General features: G+C 36.6%; 1 protein-coding gene across 1 annotated transcript in view; it reads left to right on the top strand.

The window, feature by feature from the left end:
* Positions 1-15,125, top strand: part of CALM2 (calmodulin 2) — a 15,917-nt gene extending 792 nt beyond the window's left edge. The window contains exons 2-6 of the mRNA XM_011216806.3: positions 5,788-5,818; positions 12,821-12,964; positions 13,059-13,165; positions 13,636-13,771; positions 14,485-15,125. Of these exons, the coding sequence (XP_011215108.1) occupies positions 5,788-5,818; positions 12,821-12,964; positions 13,059-13,165; positions 13,636-13,771; positions 14,485-14,513 (447 nt within the window). The 3' untranslated portion in view covers positions 14,514-15,125. The remainder of the gene's footprint in view (positions 1-5,787; positions 5,819-12,820; positions 12,965-13,058; positions 13,166-13,635; positions 13,772-14,484) is intronic.
* Positions 15,126-16,624: the final 1,499 nt, after the last annotated feature.

The raw sequence follows: 16,624 nt of genomic DNA, 5'->3' as shown, positions 1-16,624 counted from the left end.
GCCCGCTCGCCTCGGCTCGCGCCCCAGCTGCTGCGCTGGCACCTGCAGGGCTGCGGAGGTCTCTGCGGGGCCGGTCGGTTGGGGATGGGTGGGGGAGGACGACTTCGGCAGTTTCCCATCCCCCTCCGGTGGCGAGAAGGAAGCTCGGTGGATCCTGATCTTTCCACTCCATTTGGGGCCTTCTTGCACCACCCAGGCTGGACATTAAAAAAAAAAAAAATTAAGTGGCTTTGTCGTTGAAGGAAATGCTCTTTATACCTGAAGTCTGGCGCATCCTCAGAGTGCGCATCTTGTTAGAGAAAATCGTTAGCTACAGCTTGGGTCTGAAAGGCTTTTTCTAGTTACCTAAGGTTTGGGGTGACTGACGTGCTGTTGTGAAAGTCGCTTTTATCCTGCCGAAACAGTTAAAAAGGGCCAGTGTCTATATCCTATTGAGTACTCACGTGCACCCCTAATGTTAACTACAATCACAGTGTTGCCCCTGCTCCAGCTCCTTTGAAAATGAGTCGTATTTCCTTACAGAAAATGCCAGACCTTGGTAACGTGCAGTTCAATTCTTTTATATAGCAATGGCTGTCAAGTACTGTGGTGATAGAAGAGTATACCGGGGGCAGGGGGAGCAGAGAATTTTAAAAAGCATTTTCCTGTCAGTTGAGACCGGAACTCCTGTTTTTTTCCTGTTTAAAAAAAAAAATCTAATGAGGGCGGTAATTTGCAGTACCTACTTTGTGTTTCTGTCTGCCAAGTGGTTACGGCGATGGGTGTGTCCAGAAGGCAAGGTGACATCTTAAACAGGAGTTGGGAATCCTTGCCAACTGAAACCTCCAGCCTGTATGGGTGTGGGGAGAGCAGTTCACCTTGGATAAAACTAGTGTTCAAGTTTGCTGCACTCATTTTATTTTGATACTTTTATTTTATTCTGAATTTGAGCATACTAGTTGAACTTCTAGGTTCGGTGTACATTATATGCATGTAATCAAGGTTCCAAATTGTGCAGTAAATTTTTTAAAATGTTTTTAAATGAATGGTAAAATTTTTACCTAATCAGTCTGATACTTGAATCAGGAACTCGAATAGATTTTCTTAGTGATACATACCGTTTGTGTGTACACTTTATGGTGCTTTGCCGGTGATAAGATTTTGTAGTTGCTGTTTACATCATTGGTGCTTTGGCGGTTTTCAGTTAGTTTGTTCAATTGACAGTCATTGTTAAGTAAAATTAAATTGGAAGTTGTCTTAAGGTAACTTTGTAATTATAAGACCTGAAGATTTAAAATTAGGACTCGATATCAAGTTTAAAGAATAAGAGTTTGGAAGCAGAATAAGATTGCTCACATGGCCTTTGGGTTTACATATAGTGTTTACCTGTACGTGTACATGTACGTGCGCACTGAAAGAGCCAGGGATTGCTTTAAGAACTTAGACTTGGGGCCCAGGTGATTGAGATATGAAGAGGTAGAAAGTTTTGTGCTTGTCTAAATAGTCAGTATTGTATCAAATTGCAAGTAGATCAGCTTGTGTTACACTGAGGAACTTCACTATGGCCCTATTAAAATATAGAAAGTTCTAGATTTAGGTACAATGGTAAGTAGGCCTTTTAGTAAAGGTCCTAATTTCTATGAAGTAATTTGTGCCAATGGTTTCTTTTTTGGTTGAAGATGCTATATAGTAAGTGCTGTTCTGTCAGAATTAAGGTATCTGTTAATGCTACTGAAATAATTTGAAGACTGCTTTTGATACAGGTAAAACAAATATCCTGACTTCTGAAATTGTAAAAAATAAATTTTTACTAAATGAAGCCTTTGTTGTATCTAAGTAGAACTTGGAATAAAGAGGAATGAATGGAAGCTAGAAGTTTGTGTTCCATTTTAAACCTGTGGATTCATACATTTATTCAGATAAAAATTTTGGATTATTTTTAAACTGTTATTCACTAGATAAACTCCAGGAGTATCCATATCTACTTTTGAATGCTGTTTAGGAAATGTTTGGGGCGCCTGGGTGGCTCAGTGGTTAAGCATCTGCCTTTGGCTCAGAGCATGATCCTGGCGTTGCGGGATCGAGCCCCACATCAGACTCCTCCACTGGAAGCCTGCTTCTTCCTCTCCCACTCCTCCTGCTTGTGTTCTCTCTCTGGCTGTCTCTCTCTCAGATAAATAAATAAAACCTTAAAAAAAAAAAGGAAATGTTTAATAGGTACATAATGCATTCACTTTTCAGGTCACACATTAGTCTACATTAATGTTTCTCTGTGTTTACAAATCACCTGTGGTTCTTCAAAATGCAGATTCTAGTTCAGTAGGTCTGATGTGGAACCTGAGAGTGTACTAATGCCGGGAAGCTTTCTCTGGAGTGATGAACAGGAGGAGGAATTCAACCAATGTTGTAGAAATAAAGGAGTAAGAACTAGTCATCTCTCTAGTGGATTATTCTTTACTGAGATAAACACACATGTTAATGAGCTTGAGTTTTCCCAAAAGTATAATTCTTCTAGTTCTTCCAAGAAAATGGCACTCTCCCTAGACTGAAATAAGAACCAAATTTATTGCATGTAGTTGGAAAAGGCTTACAAATTAGGGTGCTAGGGAGTGGTGTGTTTTTGCTTTTAGTAGGTCTTAATCTCAATGTTGCTGGTAAAGTTTACTTTAAAACCTTGAACTCTGGATTACTAGTAAATACAAAAACTTTAAGTTTCTTGAAAGATTGCATGCAAAATCAAGGAGCACTTTAAAGGCTATGTGAGTAACTTAGCATTCTGTTTGATAATTCCTTGAAACTCACTTGTCAATTTTTCTTTTAGGTTTGGGGGGGGGGAGCAGGGTGCCTGAGGGGAAAAGGGAGAGAGAATCTTAAGCAGTCTCCACGCCCAGCAGGGAGGCGGGGCTAGATCACAACCCTGAGATCATGACCTGAGCTGAAATCAAGAGTCATCATTTAACTAACTGGTCTATCCAAACACCCTCATTTGTGAATTTTTCTAAGATTGTGTCTACCTAGAGGTGGAGAGCTGGACAAGATGGTGTGGGCCATTAAATTTTGAATTTCCAAGCAAAATTGGATAATTTTAAAGTATTGTCTTATAGCCAACATCCTTTTCTTCCTTCCTTTCTTCTTAGCTTTAATATAAGTGCACCTCCCAAAATCTACCCCTACTCCCCTGTTGAGAGAACACTATTTCCCTTCCTGCACATAGCAGTCATTCTTTCAGCTTTCACATATACTGTGCCTTCCATACATTTAGCTTAACTAAGCCTTAAGTTCTAAACTGGTTTTCACCTGCCACATCTGTCCCTGGGCTGTACCTCGTGCTTTCAGTTTAGGGAAATATATTTTCTCAGCTTAATCAAAGATAACATGGAACGTGATAGGTTTGCTGGTTTTTTTAAAAATGGTTAACAAATATTTATTGTTCATGATGTTTAATTTTATGTTCTGATATCTAGAAAAGACACTAGACAATGTTATGCAATGGTTAGTTGTAAATGAATGGGAAGAGTAACATTAAATAAATTTCCATGTAGCAGTAATACATTTTAAACTTAATAACTTCCTAGATAGGGCAAGTTTAAAATAGGCATCTCCATGTTATATGACAAGAAAAGCACACATGTGCATACGTATATGTTGGTCCCCTTAAGTATTTCATAAGAAGTGATCTGGTACACAGAGTGGAGTGAAGATGGAATAAAAGACAAAGTATAGCAGGAAAAAAATAAACTTCAAAATGCCTGCATATAATATAGTCTCTGAGATCTTTAATGTGGGCCCTGCTGTTCTCTGAAGCAAGAGACCAGGCATGTCTGTCTGCTGTGTGGAAGTTGAACTAGTCAGGTTCATATTTAACCTTACAGGTTCTTTGATTTAGTTAATATATATAAAGTAATTATCACAGAACTCTTTGGGTTGGCCCTTTAGATAGCTTCTCACTCTGCACAATAACCTTTTAAGGTAGGTATTAATATTGTACAGATGAAAGTGACTACGAGAGGTTGAGTAACATGTCCAAGGTCACATGGTTCTTTAAGTGGCAGAGCTAGGATACTAGTATGTCCAGCAATGATTCAAAACACTGCTTTTTCCCCCCACTCTACCATGTTGCCCTTTTTTCAGAAATGATAAGTCCTGCAAAATGGAATCAGAGTAGAAGTAAATCCTTTATAGCTTCTAACAAAGTAGATACCAAGTCAGTGGGTTTACCATGTTTTAAATCTTACTTCTTAGGGAAAACAATGTATGACTGATTTTATATCAGATGGAGGATTGGGATTTGGAAGGATAAAAGTAGATTTTTTTTTTTTGACTCCTGTGTTTGAACTTAATTATTGCCTCTTCAATTTTAAGTTACCGAGCCTTTTGTTTTTTTCTTTTTTAAAAGTTGAGTGTGCATCAAGGTCAAATCAAAATTGTTGAGCAGGGAAAGAAACTTAGACTTTCTGTGTTCCTTCCCAAATTTTCTCATGCTGTCCCCTAGAGAAATGTGATGCTATTATGTTCCATTAAGGTATTCTTTAAAAAGAATGAAACCAGGCAGTATTTATTCTTTCATACTAATAAATGAATGGATTAATCACAGAATACTTGATTCCATATAGGTAAGAATATTAGAAGGCTGGGTCTGATGAGTGCTAGTACCACATAAGCAGTTGCTTCATGGATTTATGTACTGGTAACTGGTGAAATGTCCAGAGATGAAGGCCACATGAAGAAAAAGAAGCCTTGTTATTTTGCAGATATGTTTATTACATATTATGGTACTCTGCATTTCAAACTTCCAGGCAGTGAGTGAATCCATCTAACACCTTTATGTTTAATTCTGACTCCACCAGTTACTAATTTTGTACTCCTCCTTGAAATTTAACCTGAACCTCTTTCCCTATGTGTAAGATAGGGGATAATAATACCATTAGAGGGTTATTGCGAAGATTGAATAAAAGCAAAATCTATAAAGTGCTTTAGCAAATGCCTGGCTTTTTTTTTTTTTTAAGTAAAAATAGCCCTTCTCTATGCTAAAAACATCACAAACCTTAGGCACACATTGGGATTCAAAAGTCAAGAGAAAATGAACGGCTGGACTTAACATTTAGTAAATAATGTAGTTCAAATGTTGAGAATCCTGGATTCTTTGCAGTTGCCTGGCAGGTAAGGAGAAGTAAAACTGTAGCTTTCATGTTGCCCCAACCAGGACAGCTTGGATTTTTATCTTCATAATAGATGGGATTTTTGCTTTGTGTTGTGGGTTTTTCGTTTTAGTTTTGGAAAATAATTTTCATGTCCAAATGATGCGTTTAACCATTTATAGGGGTAATTTTGAATGTAGTCCTTGGACATTATTTTTGGTTCAGTGGAGATTTCTGGTAACAGTGGTTTTTATCAGAGGTGAGCTTAAGTTCAGGTATCTTAATTTCAAGAAAGGAACCAATGTTTATGTTGGATTCTCATTTTGCTTGAGAAGATTAACACCTTCCTTTAAATTTTCTAGTATGCCAAATTGCTTTTTTTTTTCAATTTGAAATTGAGATTTTCATTTATATTCTGAAATAATGCTTGAGATTTAATTATTAAACTTGGTCAAGATGGCTTAGCTTTGAATACTTAATATGTATTTTCTACCTTAAAACGTATTCATTTTCTACCTATCTATGTTTGTTGCTGGTACTAAGGAGTGTTGATACTAAGTGTAGTTTATGGTCCAAGGTAAACCTTGAAAGTTTTTAAACTTGGTTCTTGATTTTACTGCTCATCTACATACTCTGAAGTCACTTACCTACCTCTGTGATCTCTTTGTAGGCTGACCAACTGACTGAAGAGCAGATTGCAGGTAAGAAATACTTTGCTAGATGGTACCCGTTGGATTTTTTAATAAATTGAATAGCCAACCTCAAAATAAAATACCTGTATGAAAGAATTGACTTTGATCTCTGTAGTAGATAGTAACAAATGGTGTAATGTAATATAATTGAAACTGCTTTGGCAAATGAGAAGGTACGCTTGCCTGTGAGAGTTGTAGGAGGCTAACTGTAATTAAAGGCAAGGTTTTAGGCTATGTGGGTGTATACTTTGGAACCTGGTGGTGGTGGTCCTTGTTTTTCTTGAAGATTATCTTTAAAACATGATTTTTCTGGGCAGTTTTTTTTTTTTTAAAGATTTTATTTATTTATGCGACAGAGACAGAGATAGAGGCAGCCAGCAAGAAAGGGAACACAAGCAGGGGGAGTGGGAGAGGAAGAAGCAGGCTCATAGCGGAGGAGCCTGATATGGGGCTCTATCCCACAACGCCAGGATCACGCCCTGAGCCGAAGGCAGACTGCTTAACCGCCGTGCCACCCAGGCGCCCCTGGGCAGTTTTTAACACTGCAACTCCAAATTACTCTTCACGAGGAAAAAAGAGCCAGGTAGTAATTAATAGGTAACTTGAAATGTTGAATCAGAAAGGGAACATGAATTTACCGCAGTTTAAAAGTAGCTAATATTTTAACTGTAGAATTGCATGTAGAATCAATCAGGAATAACCATTATCTAGGAAAAAACTTAGATCCGAAAGTTACCATTCTATTTTCTAAATGTGTAGTAAGTTGAATTTTGCCTTAAGGAACAATAACAGCTATTGAAATGAGCTTTTAAATCTTGTCTCCTTTGGTTTGCCATGGAAATATATGAAATTGTTATGTAAAACTTGATGTCTTGTTGTCTTTATGCCGTAACATTAAACATTGGTACTTTTGATTTTATTCTAACACTTTGAGATGGCTGGTAAACCTCAAAATGTTGGGGAAACTTACTAAAGGATTTTTTAGTTTATTGTAGTGTTGAAATGCTTTTCAAACTCTCTCTTCCTTTACTCTCTTTAGACTTTTATTAACACAAGCATCAAGCACTTTTAACTACCACAGTTTTCCTGGGAGGCAAGAAGTTTGAAGCACTAAAGCATTTTTTTTTTTTTTTAATGCTAGAGAAAACTGAGAAGCCCAGTTGGAACTCAGCTATATATATAGCCCATTTAAAGTAAGCCCCCCTCTCCACATAAACAAATCTGGAGGACCCAGAAATCACTAATCTTCTCAAATATTCATCACAAATACTATTTGATAGGACTATATAGGAAGCTATTAGCACAAAGGACCAAATGTAAGCAGGTTTTATTTTTACTTACTGTGTGACTTTGACTTAAATCTGGGATTTGCTTTCTAGGGTTGGTAAATTGCATGTACTGAGTATTGAAGTAATCAAGCAGAGCTTTTGAACTGATTTCTTTGTTCGTTTTTACTATTTTAAATGTATCAGTGAAATGTAAATTATTCTAAAGCAGTTTTTTTTTTTATAATAATATATTCTTTAGGAAGTGACGGGCTAATTCATATATCCAGCCTTAAACTCTTGACTTCTCTAATACATTTGGCCTCCCTCTCTACCTTTCACTTCTTGGTATTCCCAGTAAGGTAGTTGTTCCTGCTGTACACAGCACAGCATTTTCACTTTAAGGTAGAAAATGTATTATTTAAGGTATCTATCACATAGTTGATGCTCATTATTGCCTTCCCAAACACACACAAAACTATTAAAAAAAAAAACCAAACAGCTTGTGTCTTTTAAAATACAAGAGGATCACTCTTCAAAGACTGATAGCATTTTCATAAAGAATACTAGTAGTGGTTCACTGGAACATTAACTTTAAGATTAATAACGCTCTTTTTGTTGACTTTCAATTTATAATTAAAATTCCAGTGGGGATGGGAGAAAATCTATTCTAGATTGTCTCCATACCCTGCATTTTCTTAGGCTTTTAAAACCATTCCTTGTATCCCAGGTTTTGGTGAACCTTTAAAGGAGTCAAAGCTTTTATACTGCTAAAGTAAAACCCTGTGAAATCAGGGACCTTTTTGTTGCCTCTTGTATCCCCTGTGCCTCCCACATAATAAGGACTGAAGAATGGATACGCTTCTTTTCAGAGGTGTGTGACAAAAAATGTTCCAGAACACTACCTACCCGATCCTAAGAATTATTCTGCCTCCTTCCAAAATCCCTTCCTCCTAAATTTGATTGTTTCAATGTCTACCTTTGAGGTAGAGGCAAATTATTTTCTTTATCCTGATAAATTTTAATTGGTGGTAATCAGTAACATCTTAGAATCTTTGCCAAAAAGATAAAAAATGTTTACAGATTTCATACATAAGTCAACATTGAATATACTAAGGTTCTTTTTAAGCTATTTTAACTTTATATGACAATCATTACTACTTCAGGTTTGTTCAGAAAGTCTAACAGCAGATAACTTAGTCTAGAAAAAATGTGTTTAGATGAAGTTACTAGAATTGTTTACATATCCTGGTCTTAAAGAGCAATCCAGAAGTCCATTGTGATATCACTAACTAGTTAATTTTGTTGATGATTCTGCCATGATGTCATTAGTTGTTGGCGTTTGACAATTTGTGGACTAATAGGAAAAGCCTACAAGAATTTTTCTTTTTTAAAGGTCCAGTGTAGGGGTAAAACTTATTTGATGAAAGATGATAACCTTACTCAGTTTACATAGTGCCAACAAAAAGTCTGATGCATGCCCTTTAAGAGATTATTAAGTTCAGAATTTTCTAAATAAATGGAAGTTGGTAAACAGGCATTTGATTCAAGTTATTCCTGGGAATTAGAGTTTAGAATGGCATGCTTCTGTACATAAAGATTATACCAGTTATAAAGTAAGGTAGTGAGTTGTAAGGGCAGGTGAATTTAAATTGTACTTTTGAGTTTATTTTTATTTCAGGTTTTATTGGTATTTCTGGCTCTAGTGTAAAAATACAAACAAAAATTTGGAATATTAACATTTGTTCCTTTCTTGTATACATAAACTAATAGTTATAGATAAGGTCTTATTTTCTGCTTTTTACTTATTCCACTAGCATTTTAAAAGTTAATGTATTTTGGGGCGCCTGGGTGGCTCAGTCGTTAAGCGTCTGCCTTCGGCTCAGGCGTGATCCCAGGGTTCTGGGATGGAGCCGCACATCGGGCTCCGTGCTCTGCTGGGAGCCTGCTTCTTCCTCTCCCACTCCCCCTGCTTGTGTTCCCTCTCTTGCTGGCTGTTTCTCTTTCTGTTAAATAAATAAATAAAATCTTTAAAAAAAAATAAAGTTAATGTATTTTAGGAGCAACTGGGTAGCTCAGTTGGTTAAGCGTCCATCTCTTGATTTCAGCTCAGGTCTTGATCTCAGGATTGTGAGTTCAAGCCCTGTGTTGAGCCCCATGCTGGATGTGGAGCCTATTTTTTAAAAAAGTGAATATATTTTAAAACTCCTTGAATTTAAGAATACACATATATAAACTTACTATGCATCTTAATAATTAAGTCATAGAGTAAAGTGATTATAGTTACACATTGGAAACTTTTGCACATAAGGGTAGTGTTAAACAATACCTGTAGCTAAGTATTATAGCAGTGAATGTAATGTAAACAAAATCATGTTTCTAAGTACTTTAACTTTCTTGTAGCCTAAGTATTAGGTGATAGATGCCATGTGTTCAAACCCTAATAGTTTATTCATTTCTAGACAGTGTTTCTATCCTGTTTAAAAAAAAAACCCCGAGTAAAATGGAAATGTCTTCATCAGATTCTGTTTGTGGGATTTATTGATCTGTTTTTGTCATTGAGTCAATCTAGTAATCTACCCTAGGCTAATTTCATAAAATCAATCAATAGTATGCTACTAAACTTTTGATACCAGGGGAGTTCCTCTGAAAACAAACAATTTTAAATGGAATGGAACTATGTTAATACTGAATGTAGTAAACTACCAACTAGTCAGTGATGACTTGATCTAAAGCTAAGCAGTTAATAGATTTTAAACAGAAGAAGGTAGTGTGGTAGTCTAAAAGGGTAATATGACCCAGGTAGTTGTGTAGATAATTTTAAATAAAGAACCCAGTTAGAAGGCTGTTGTAATAGTCCAGGCAAAAAATGACGGGGCCATGAAACAAGATACTGCTTGTAGAGATGAAAAAAGAATCAGGCAATATTGAAATGGGAGAATTCAACAGGATTTGTTGACAGATTTCACAGGGAAAGAGTTTAAGTGTCTTTTGCTTGCATTCCTAGGGTTGCTGGGGAATATAGAACTTATTTTTGTAAGTCTTGCTTGGGGTCAGCCAGGGGACATGTCCTGTAGGAAGTCAGAAATAAAGGTACAGTAGCTCCCCCTTATCTGTGGTGCGAAGGATACATTCTAAGACTCCATTGAATGCCCGAAACCACTGACAGTACCAAACTCTGGTTTTTCCTATACACACAGATGTATGATACGGTTTAATTTATAAATTAGGTACAATAAGAGATGAACAACAATAACGTATAATTGTAACAATATACTGTAATGAAAGTTATGTGAGTGTGGTATCTCATCATATACTGTACTTGCCCTTTTTGTGATGATGTGAGATGGTAAAATGCCTATGTGATGAGATGAAGTGAGGTGAATGATGTAGGCATTGTGATGTAGTGTTAGGCTGCTATTGACCTGACTGTATGACAGAAGGATCCTCTGCTTCTGGACAGCAGTTGACTATGGGTAACTGAAATGGCAGAAAGAGAAACTGGATAAGGGTGGGGGAAGTACTGTATTACGGTGAGAGAGATGAGTAGACTAAAGAAGCCATCAGAGATGAGATGATCAAAAAGAGGAAAAGGGATAAGAAAATTGGTCACATCTACCTGTGAGAGACAAATAGGAGCAGGAACCTTTGGTAGTATAAGGTAGGTATTCTGAGGTACTGTTGTGAAAGCCAAGAGAAGTTTATAGAGTTTTTCAGTGTAGTTTTGGATGCTGCAGGAAAATGAGATAATCTTTTTCTTTCTTTCTTTTTTTTTTTTTTTAAAGATTTTATTTATTTGACAGAGACAGCCAGCAAGAGAGGGAGCACAAGCAAGGGGAGTGGGAGGGAAGAAGCAGGCTCCTCATGGAGGAGCCTGATGTGGGGCTCGATCCCAGAAACCTGGGATCACGCCCTGAGCCGAAGGCAGACGCTTAACGACTGCGCCACCCAGGCACTCCGAGATCATCTTTTTCTTGACACTTAACTAAGTATTTACTTGCCAGACATAGTTCTAAGTGCTTTATGCTTAGTAATTAATTAAGTTTATAAACTTAGGAAGGTAGGAATAGTTATTCCTATTTAACAAAAATGAGGAAGCCGAGGTAGAAAAGTTTAGTAACTTAACTTGCCTAGGTTACATTACTAGTAAGTAGCAGGGCTGGAATTATTTAACCTAAGGAATTGAGTTCCAAAGTCTGCTTTTAATTTCTATGCTATGTGGCCTCACATACTTAAATACACTTGTTTGGTTGGGCATCTAGGTCACTATTGGTAAACTTGGCATTTCAACTGATGAGTTGGAGCTGGAAGTAATTTTAATAGTGGATTGGTAGAAGACAGGGATATAAGTAATGGGCTTCCCAAGATTTGGGGAGAGATAAGGGCAGGCATGTAAGAGAAAACACAAGGTTTGAATTTCGTTTTAAGCTAAGAGACATGATATATGTTAATGGCGAATCAGTGGAGGAGTAGTTGAGTCCAGAGAAGAGATTATGATGGATTGAAACTGGGATGTATATGAGTTGGAGCAAGGGTAGAAAGGCAGGGGGGAATAAATAGCCTTGGACTATATAAGAGGAAGCAAATTATTTCTTAAACATGTCAGGTATATATTTTCAAATGTATAGATATGTTGAGGGAATTTAGCCATGTGAACTTCGGAACTGCTTTTGGATTTGCTTGTGAAGAGGGTCTGGTAGCTTTTAAAAAGTACCCTACCAGAAAATACTGCCTTTGTGTTATTAGCTCATGTATATGACTTTGCACTACCAAGTTTAATATCTGCATTAGGGGAAGCCAGGTATTCTAGACTTGCTTCAGCAGCTTTCCATCTACTCTAATGATGAGTTAAAAGGAGCATGGTTTCACAAGACTATTTTTAAGATGTTAGGTAATATATTGCAACTCATGTTTGGGATTTTATATTCTAAAGAAAGGTCTAAGTTATCTTTGTTGTCAGTGATAGAATACTTAGCTAAAACTGGCCATTCATATCTTGATCATCCCGTTGTTAATATCATTATAGATTTTTGGTGATAGTTCCTTATTATCTCAGAAAAGGAAACTGGCCTATTGCATATTGTCCTGAAGTTTAAAGGTTGTTTTTCATTTTTTGTTTGAGAGAGTGAACAAGAGCGAGAGCACAAGCAGGGGCAGAAGGAAAGGGAGACGCAGACTTCCTGTTGAGCAGGGAACCCAACATGGGGCTCACTCCCAGGACCCTGGTATTAATGACCTGAGCTGAAGGCAGACATGTAACTGACTGAGCCACTCAGGTGCCCCTTAAATTAGTAAGTTTTAAAGAGACTTAATTTTAACTTCCAAGAATTACTCTGATTATAATGCATATGGTTCTACAGAAACACATGTTGGGTACCAATAGTCTTATTCTTGTATTCTGAGCTTTAATAGAAAATAGAGAAGCCACTCATTTGGGGCTTTGATTCTTTGTCTCCTTCAACCCAGAATAATTTTGAATTTTATCTGGTCTAGATACTGGAGTTCTTTGTAAGAGTTCAGGTGAAAAAACTTGCTGATAGGTCAGTATGAGCATATATTGGTATGATTAGCTAAAGATGTTTGAAATATCACAAGGTTTTTCCTCCTAATTCTTCAGGAATCAAAGCTGATTTCAGGTGTTACCTCCATGTATACTTTGCTGTAAGAGTTATTAATACATTTCATTTAGGAGGTTACTTTTTATTGTTAACCTGTATGTTTGGATTGTGGTCTCTCTTTAAAACAGAATTCAAAGAAGCTTTTTCACTATTTGACAAGGATGGTGATGGAACTATAACAACAAAGGAATTGGGAACTGTAATGAGGTCTCTTGGGCAGAATCCCACAGAAGCAGAGTTACAGGACATGATTAATGAAGTAGATGCTGATGGTAAGTTTTTTTTAAATTAGGAGTTTGGGGAGGGGGAGTTGAAGAGGGGCATTTTAATTCTTTGGTACTATTTTAACGAAACAAACCATTTCAGGTAATGGCACAATTGACTTCCCGGAATTTCTGACAATGATGGCAAGAAAAATGAAAGACACAGACAGTGAAGAAGAAATTAGAGAAGCATTCCGTGTGTTTGATAAGGTAGGTATTCAAGGATTGGATTTGTTAAATTTTGAGGATGAATCTTGGCAAAGGAGGCATCACTGACTTTGGAACTAAGAAACTGATTTTATTTTATTTTTTAAGATTTTATTAGAGAGAGAGAGCATGCATGCATGGGCAGGGGGAGGGGCAGAGGGAGAAGCAGACTACCCACTGAGCAGTGAGCCCAACGTGAGGCTCCATCCCAGGACTGGAATCATGACCTGAGCGGAAGGCAGACACTTAACTGACTGAGCCACCCAGGGGCCCCAGAAACAGTGATTTTAATGTAGGATATCCTACTGTATTCTCAGTGACAATTTATTGGTCAACTGTAGATTGTTTTTGGCTGGTATGTATTTCTAAGTATATTTTTCTCCCTAATGTGAAGTTTAGTGTAAACTTACTAAACTTCCATTCCAACTCTGAGTCTATAATTTTACTTAGATATCTTACTAATTTTTTTCTAGGATGGCAATGGCTATATTAGTGCAGCAGAGCTTCGCCATGTGATGACAAACCTTGGAGAGAAGTTAACAGATGAAGAGGTTGATGAAATGATCAGGGAAGCAGATATTGATGGTGATGGTCAAGTAAACTATGAAGGTAAATCTTTCACTACCTTCTTTTGTGCTTTGATTTTAAGTTACAGGTATTTGTATATCTCATAGGTCAAAATTAGTGACTCCCCCGCCCCCCAAATGAAGATGCTAAAACAGTTTTTGTATTTACAGACCTTTTGCTATTCAGAATATTTTCTACAGACTAGGCAAAATCACGATCACCTGAGAACTTTTTAGAGCTGTTTACTCTCAGGTCCTATCATATACCTAGAATTTCTGCATTTTTATAAGACTGCTGGACAATTTCATATGCACATTAAAGTTTGAGAAGCACTGTACTCCATACTGTGCTAAAACAATCTTTTAATTTTTATAATGATTGTGGAACAATTTGAAAAGCTTTAAACTTATTTCAGGATCCTCAAAATGAAAGTAAGGTGACTGTCCTTCCTTCATTGGATTTATTTTCCCTCTAATTAGCTTTAGTCTGAAACTGTTTACTTATGCTTCAATTCAAAATACCATGTTATACTAAACTTAAGAGCAAAAATGCTTCTATTTATAATAGCTTGTCTAAAATAAATTTGGTTTATGAATTTCCAGCCTTAATGCTAGCCTATACTAGCTTTTCTTTGTACTGTATATATTTAGAGGAAAGAAAGGGGAATTGAAGACTGCTTAGAGATTGAGTAATGTGATTGGTTTTGTCAGTCTTCTGCCATTGACGCAACTTTTTTTGTACTTCTTCTTTTTCAGAGTTTGTACAAATGATGACAGCGAAGTGAAGACATTGTACAGAATGTGTTAAATTTCTTGTACAAAATTGTTTATTTGCCTTTTCTTTGTTTGTAACTTATCTGTAAAAGGTTCCCCCCTGCTGTCAAAAAATATGCATGTATAGTAATTAGGATTTCATTCTTCCATGTTTTCTTCCCTTATCTTACTGTCATTGTCCTGAAACCTTATTTTAGAAAATTGATCAAGTAACATGTTGCATGTGGCTTACTCTGGATATATCTAAGCCCTTCTGCACATCTAAACTTAGATGGAGTTGGTCAAATGAGGGAACATCTGGGTTATGCCTTTTTTTAAGTAGTTTTCTTTAGGAACTGTCAGCATGTTGTTGTTGAAGTGTGGAGTTGTAACTCTGCGTGGACTATGGACAGTCAACAATATGTACTTAAAAGTTGCACTATTGCAAAACGGGTGTATTATCCAGGTACTCGTACACTATTTTTTTGTACTGCTGGTCCTGTACCAGAAATTTTCTTTTATTGTTACTTGCTTTTTAAACTTTGTTTAGCCACTTAAAGAAAATCTGCTTATGGCACAATTTGCCTCAAATCCATTCCAAGTTGTATATTTGTTTTCCAATAAAAAAATTACAATTTACCCAACTGTTGCTCTGAATCTGAGTCCTTTAATTAACTTGAGGTCAGACCATTTTGAGGATCAAATATGAGAGTGGTTTTTACTTGGTTTAATTTAGACAAGTTTTTGTTGTTGTTATTGCTTTACTACCTAGATTTGTGTTTAGTTTTTAAATTATGATACTTTAAGTGAAAGATTAAACCTTCTGTAAGTGTACCTAGCTTGGGAACTGACATAATGTAGGTGTTTATTGTTTCCAATCTTTTTTACATATTTTTCAACTTTGGCACATCTGTTTGTCCATATTAAATTTAGCCAGGCATTGATTTTTAAAATACTTGTTACAAACAATCCTGGGGGGGAGGTTGTCATTATGTTTTTACTTCTATTTGCTAATGTTTTATTCACAGTGCTTTTTTTTTTTTTTTTTTTTTTTAAATCAAGGGAGAATTTTCAGTTGTCCTGCCTATCTAGGACATGTTTTACAAAAAAAGGTATTTTTAGGAATGGATTGGCAATAACTAAACCTTGTTTTAGTTTTTCTTGCTAGTAAACTAAGCCAGTGCTTTCTCTATAATTTTCAGCTACTCAAAAAGTGGTTATCAGGGTTTTTTGTTTTTTTAGCTACCTTTTAAATACTTAATGAAGGATTCCATAGCAAACCAGAGCCAATATTAAAACATTAAGTATAATTGTTACCTGATTATTGTAGCCACAAGGTTTATCTTCCAAGGGGGCAATCCATTTGCCAGGTTACTGCCCATCTTGAACTATTTTAATACCATTGTTACTAGTTCTACCAGAAAAAAAAAAAATGGAATGGTTATTGAAGGATAAGAGAGAGAAATAGGTTTTAAAGAGAAATTATAGGCATGGATAATCCTAATGGGGTATTATATTATTACATATTAGGCAGGCAGTCAGTGAAGTAGGAAGATCTTCATTACATGTAACTTTTGTTGTCAAAAGGAATACCAGCAGGATTTTTGGTGGGAGATGATTAATGTGTCTGGCTATGTGAGGCACAATAGTCTGCAGAGCATTAAACATGGGCTTTGGAGTTTTATTTCAACAGGGCTTAGGTCACTACTGTGGGTAACCTTTAAGAGGTCACTATTAATCCAAGTTTCAGTTAACTTACCTGCAAAAGGGTTACAATTTACCCAACTGGTTTTTTTTTTAAAGATTTTATTTATTTATTTGACAGAGATAGAGACAGCCAGTGAGAGAGGGAACACGATCAGGGGGAATGGGAGAGGAAGAAGCAGGCTCACAGCAGAAGAGCCTGATGTGGGGCTCGATCCCATAACACCGGGATCACGCCCTGAGCCAAAGGCAGACGCTTAACCGCTGTGCCACCCAGGCACCCCTACCCAACTGGTTTTTAACTTGGCTTTTACAATAGTGAAGGTAAAGCACTTAGCATAGTCCTTGGCATTTGTAGTAAGTGTTCAATCGATGTTACTATGCTGTTAAGCCAGTTATGACTCTAACAGGAGGAAATTGATCAAAGTTACCTTTCCCA

This window comes from Ailuropoda melanoleuca, chromosome 4 (assembly GCF_002007445.2).
Source record: "Ailuropoda melanoleuca isolate Jingjing chromosome 4, ASM200744v2, whole genome shotgun sequence".
NCBI lineage: Eukaryota > Metazoa > Chordata > Mammalia > Carnivora > Ursidae > Ailuropoda > Ailuropoda melanoleuca.
This window is presented reverse-complemented; position numbering and strand designations above follow the sequence as displayed.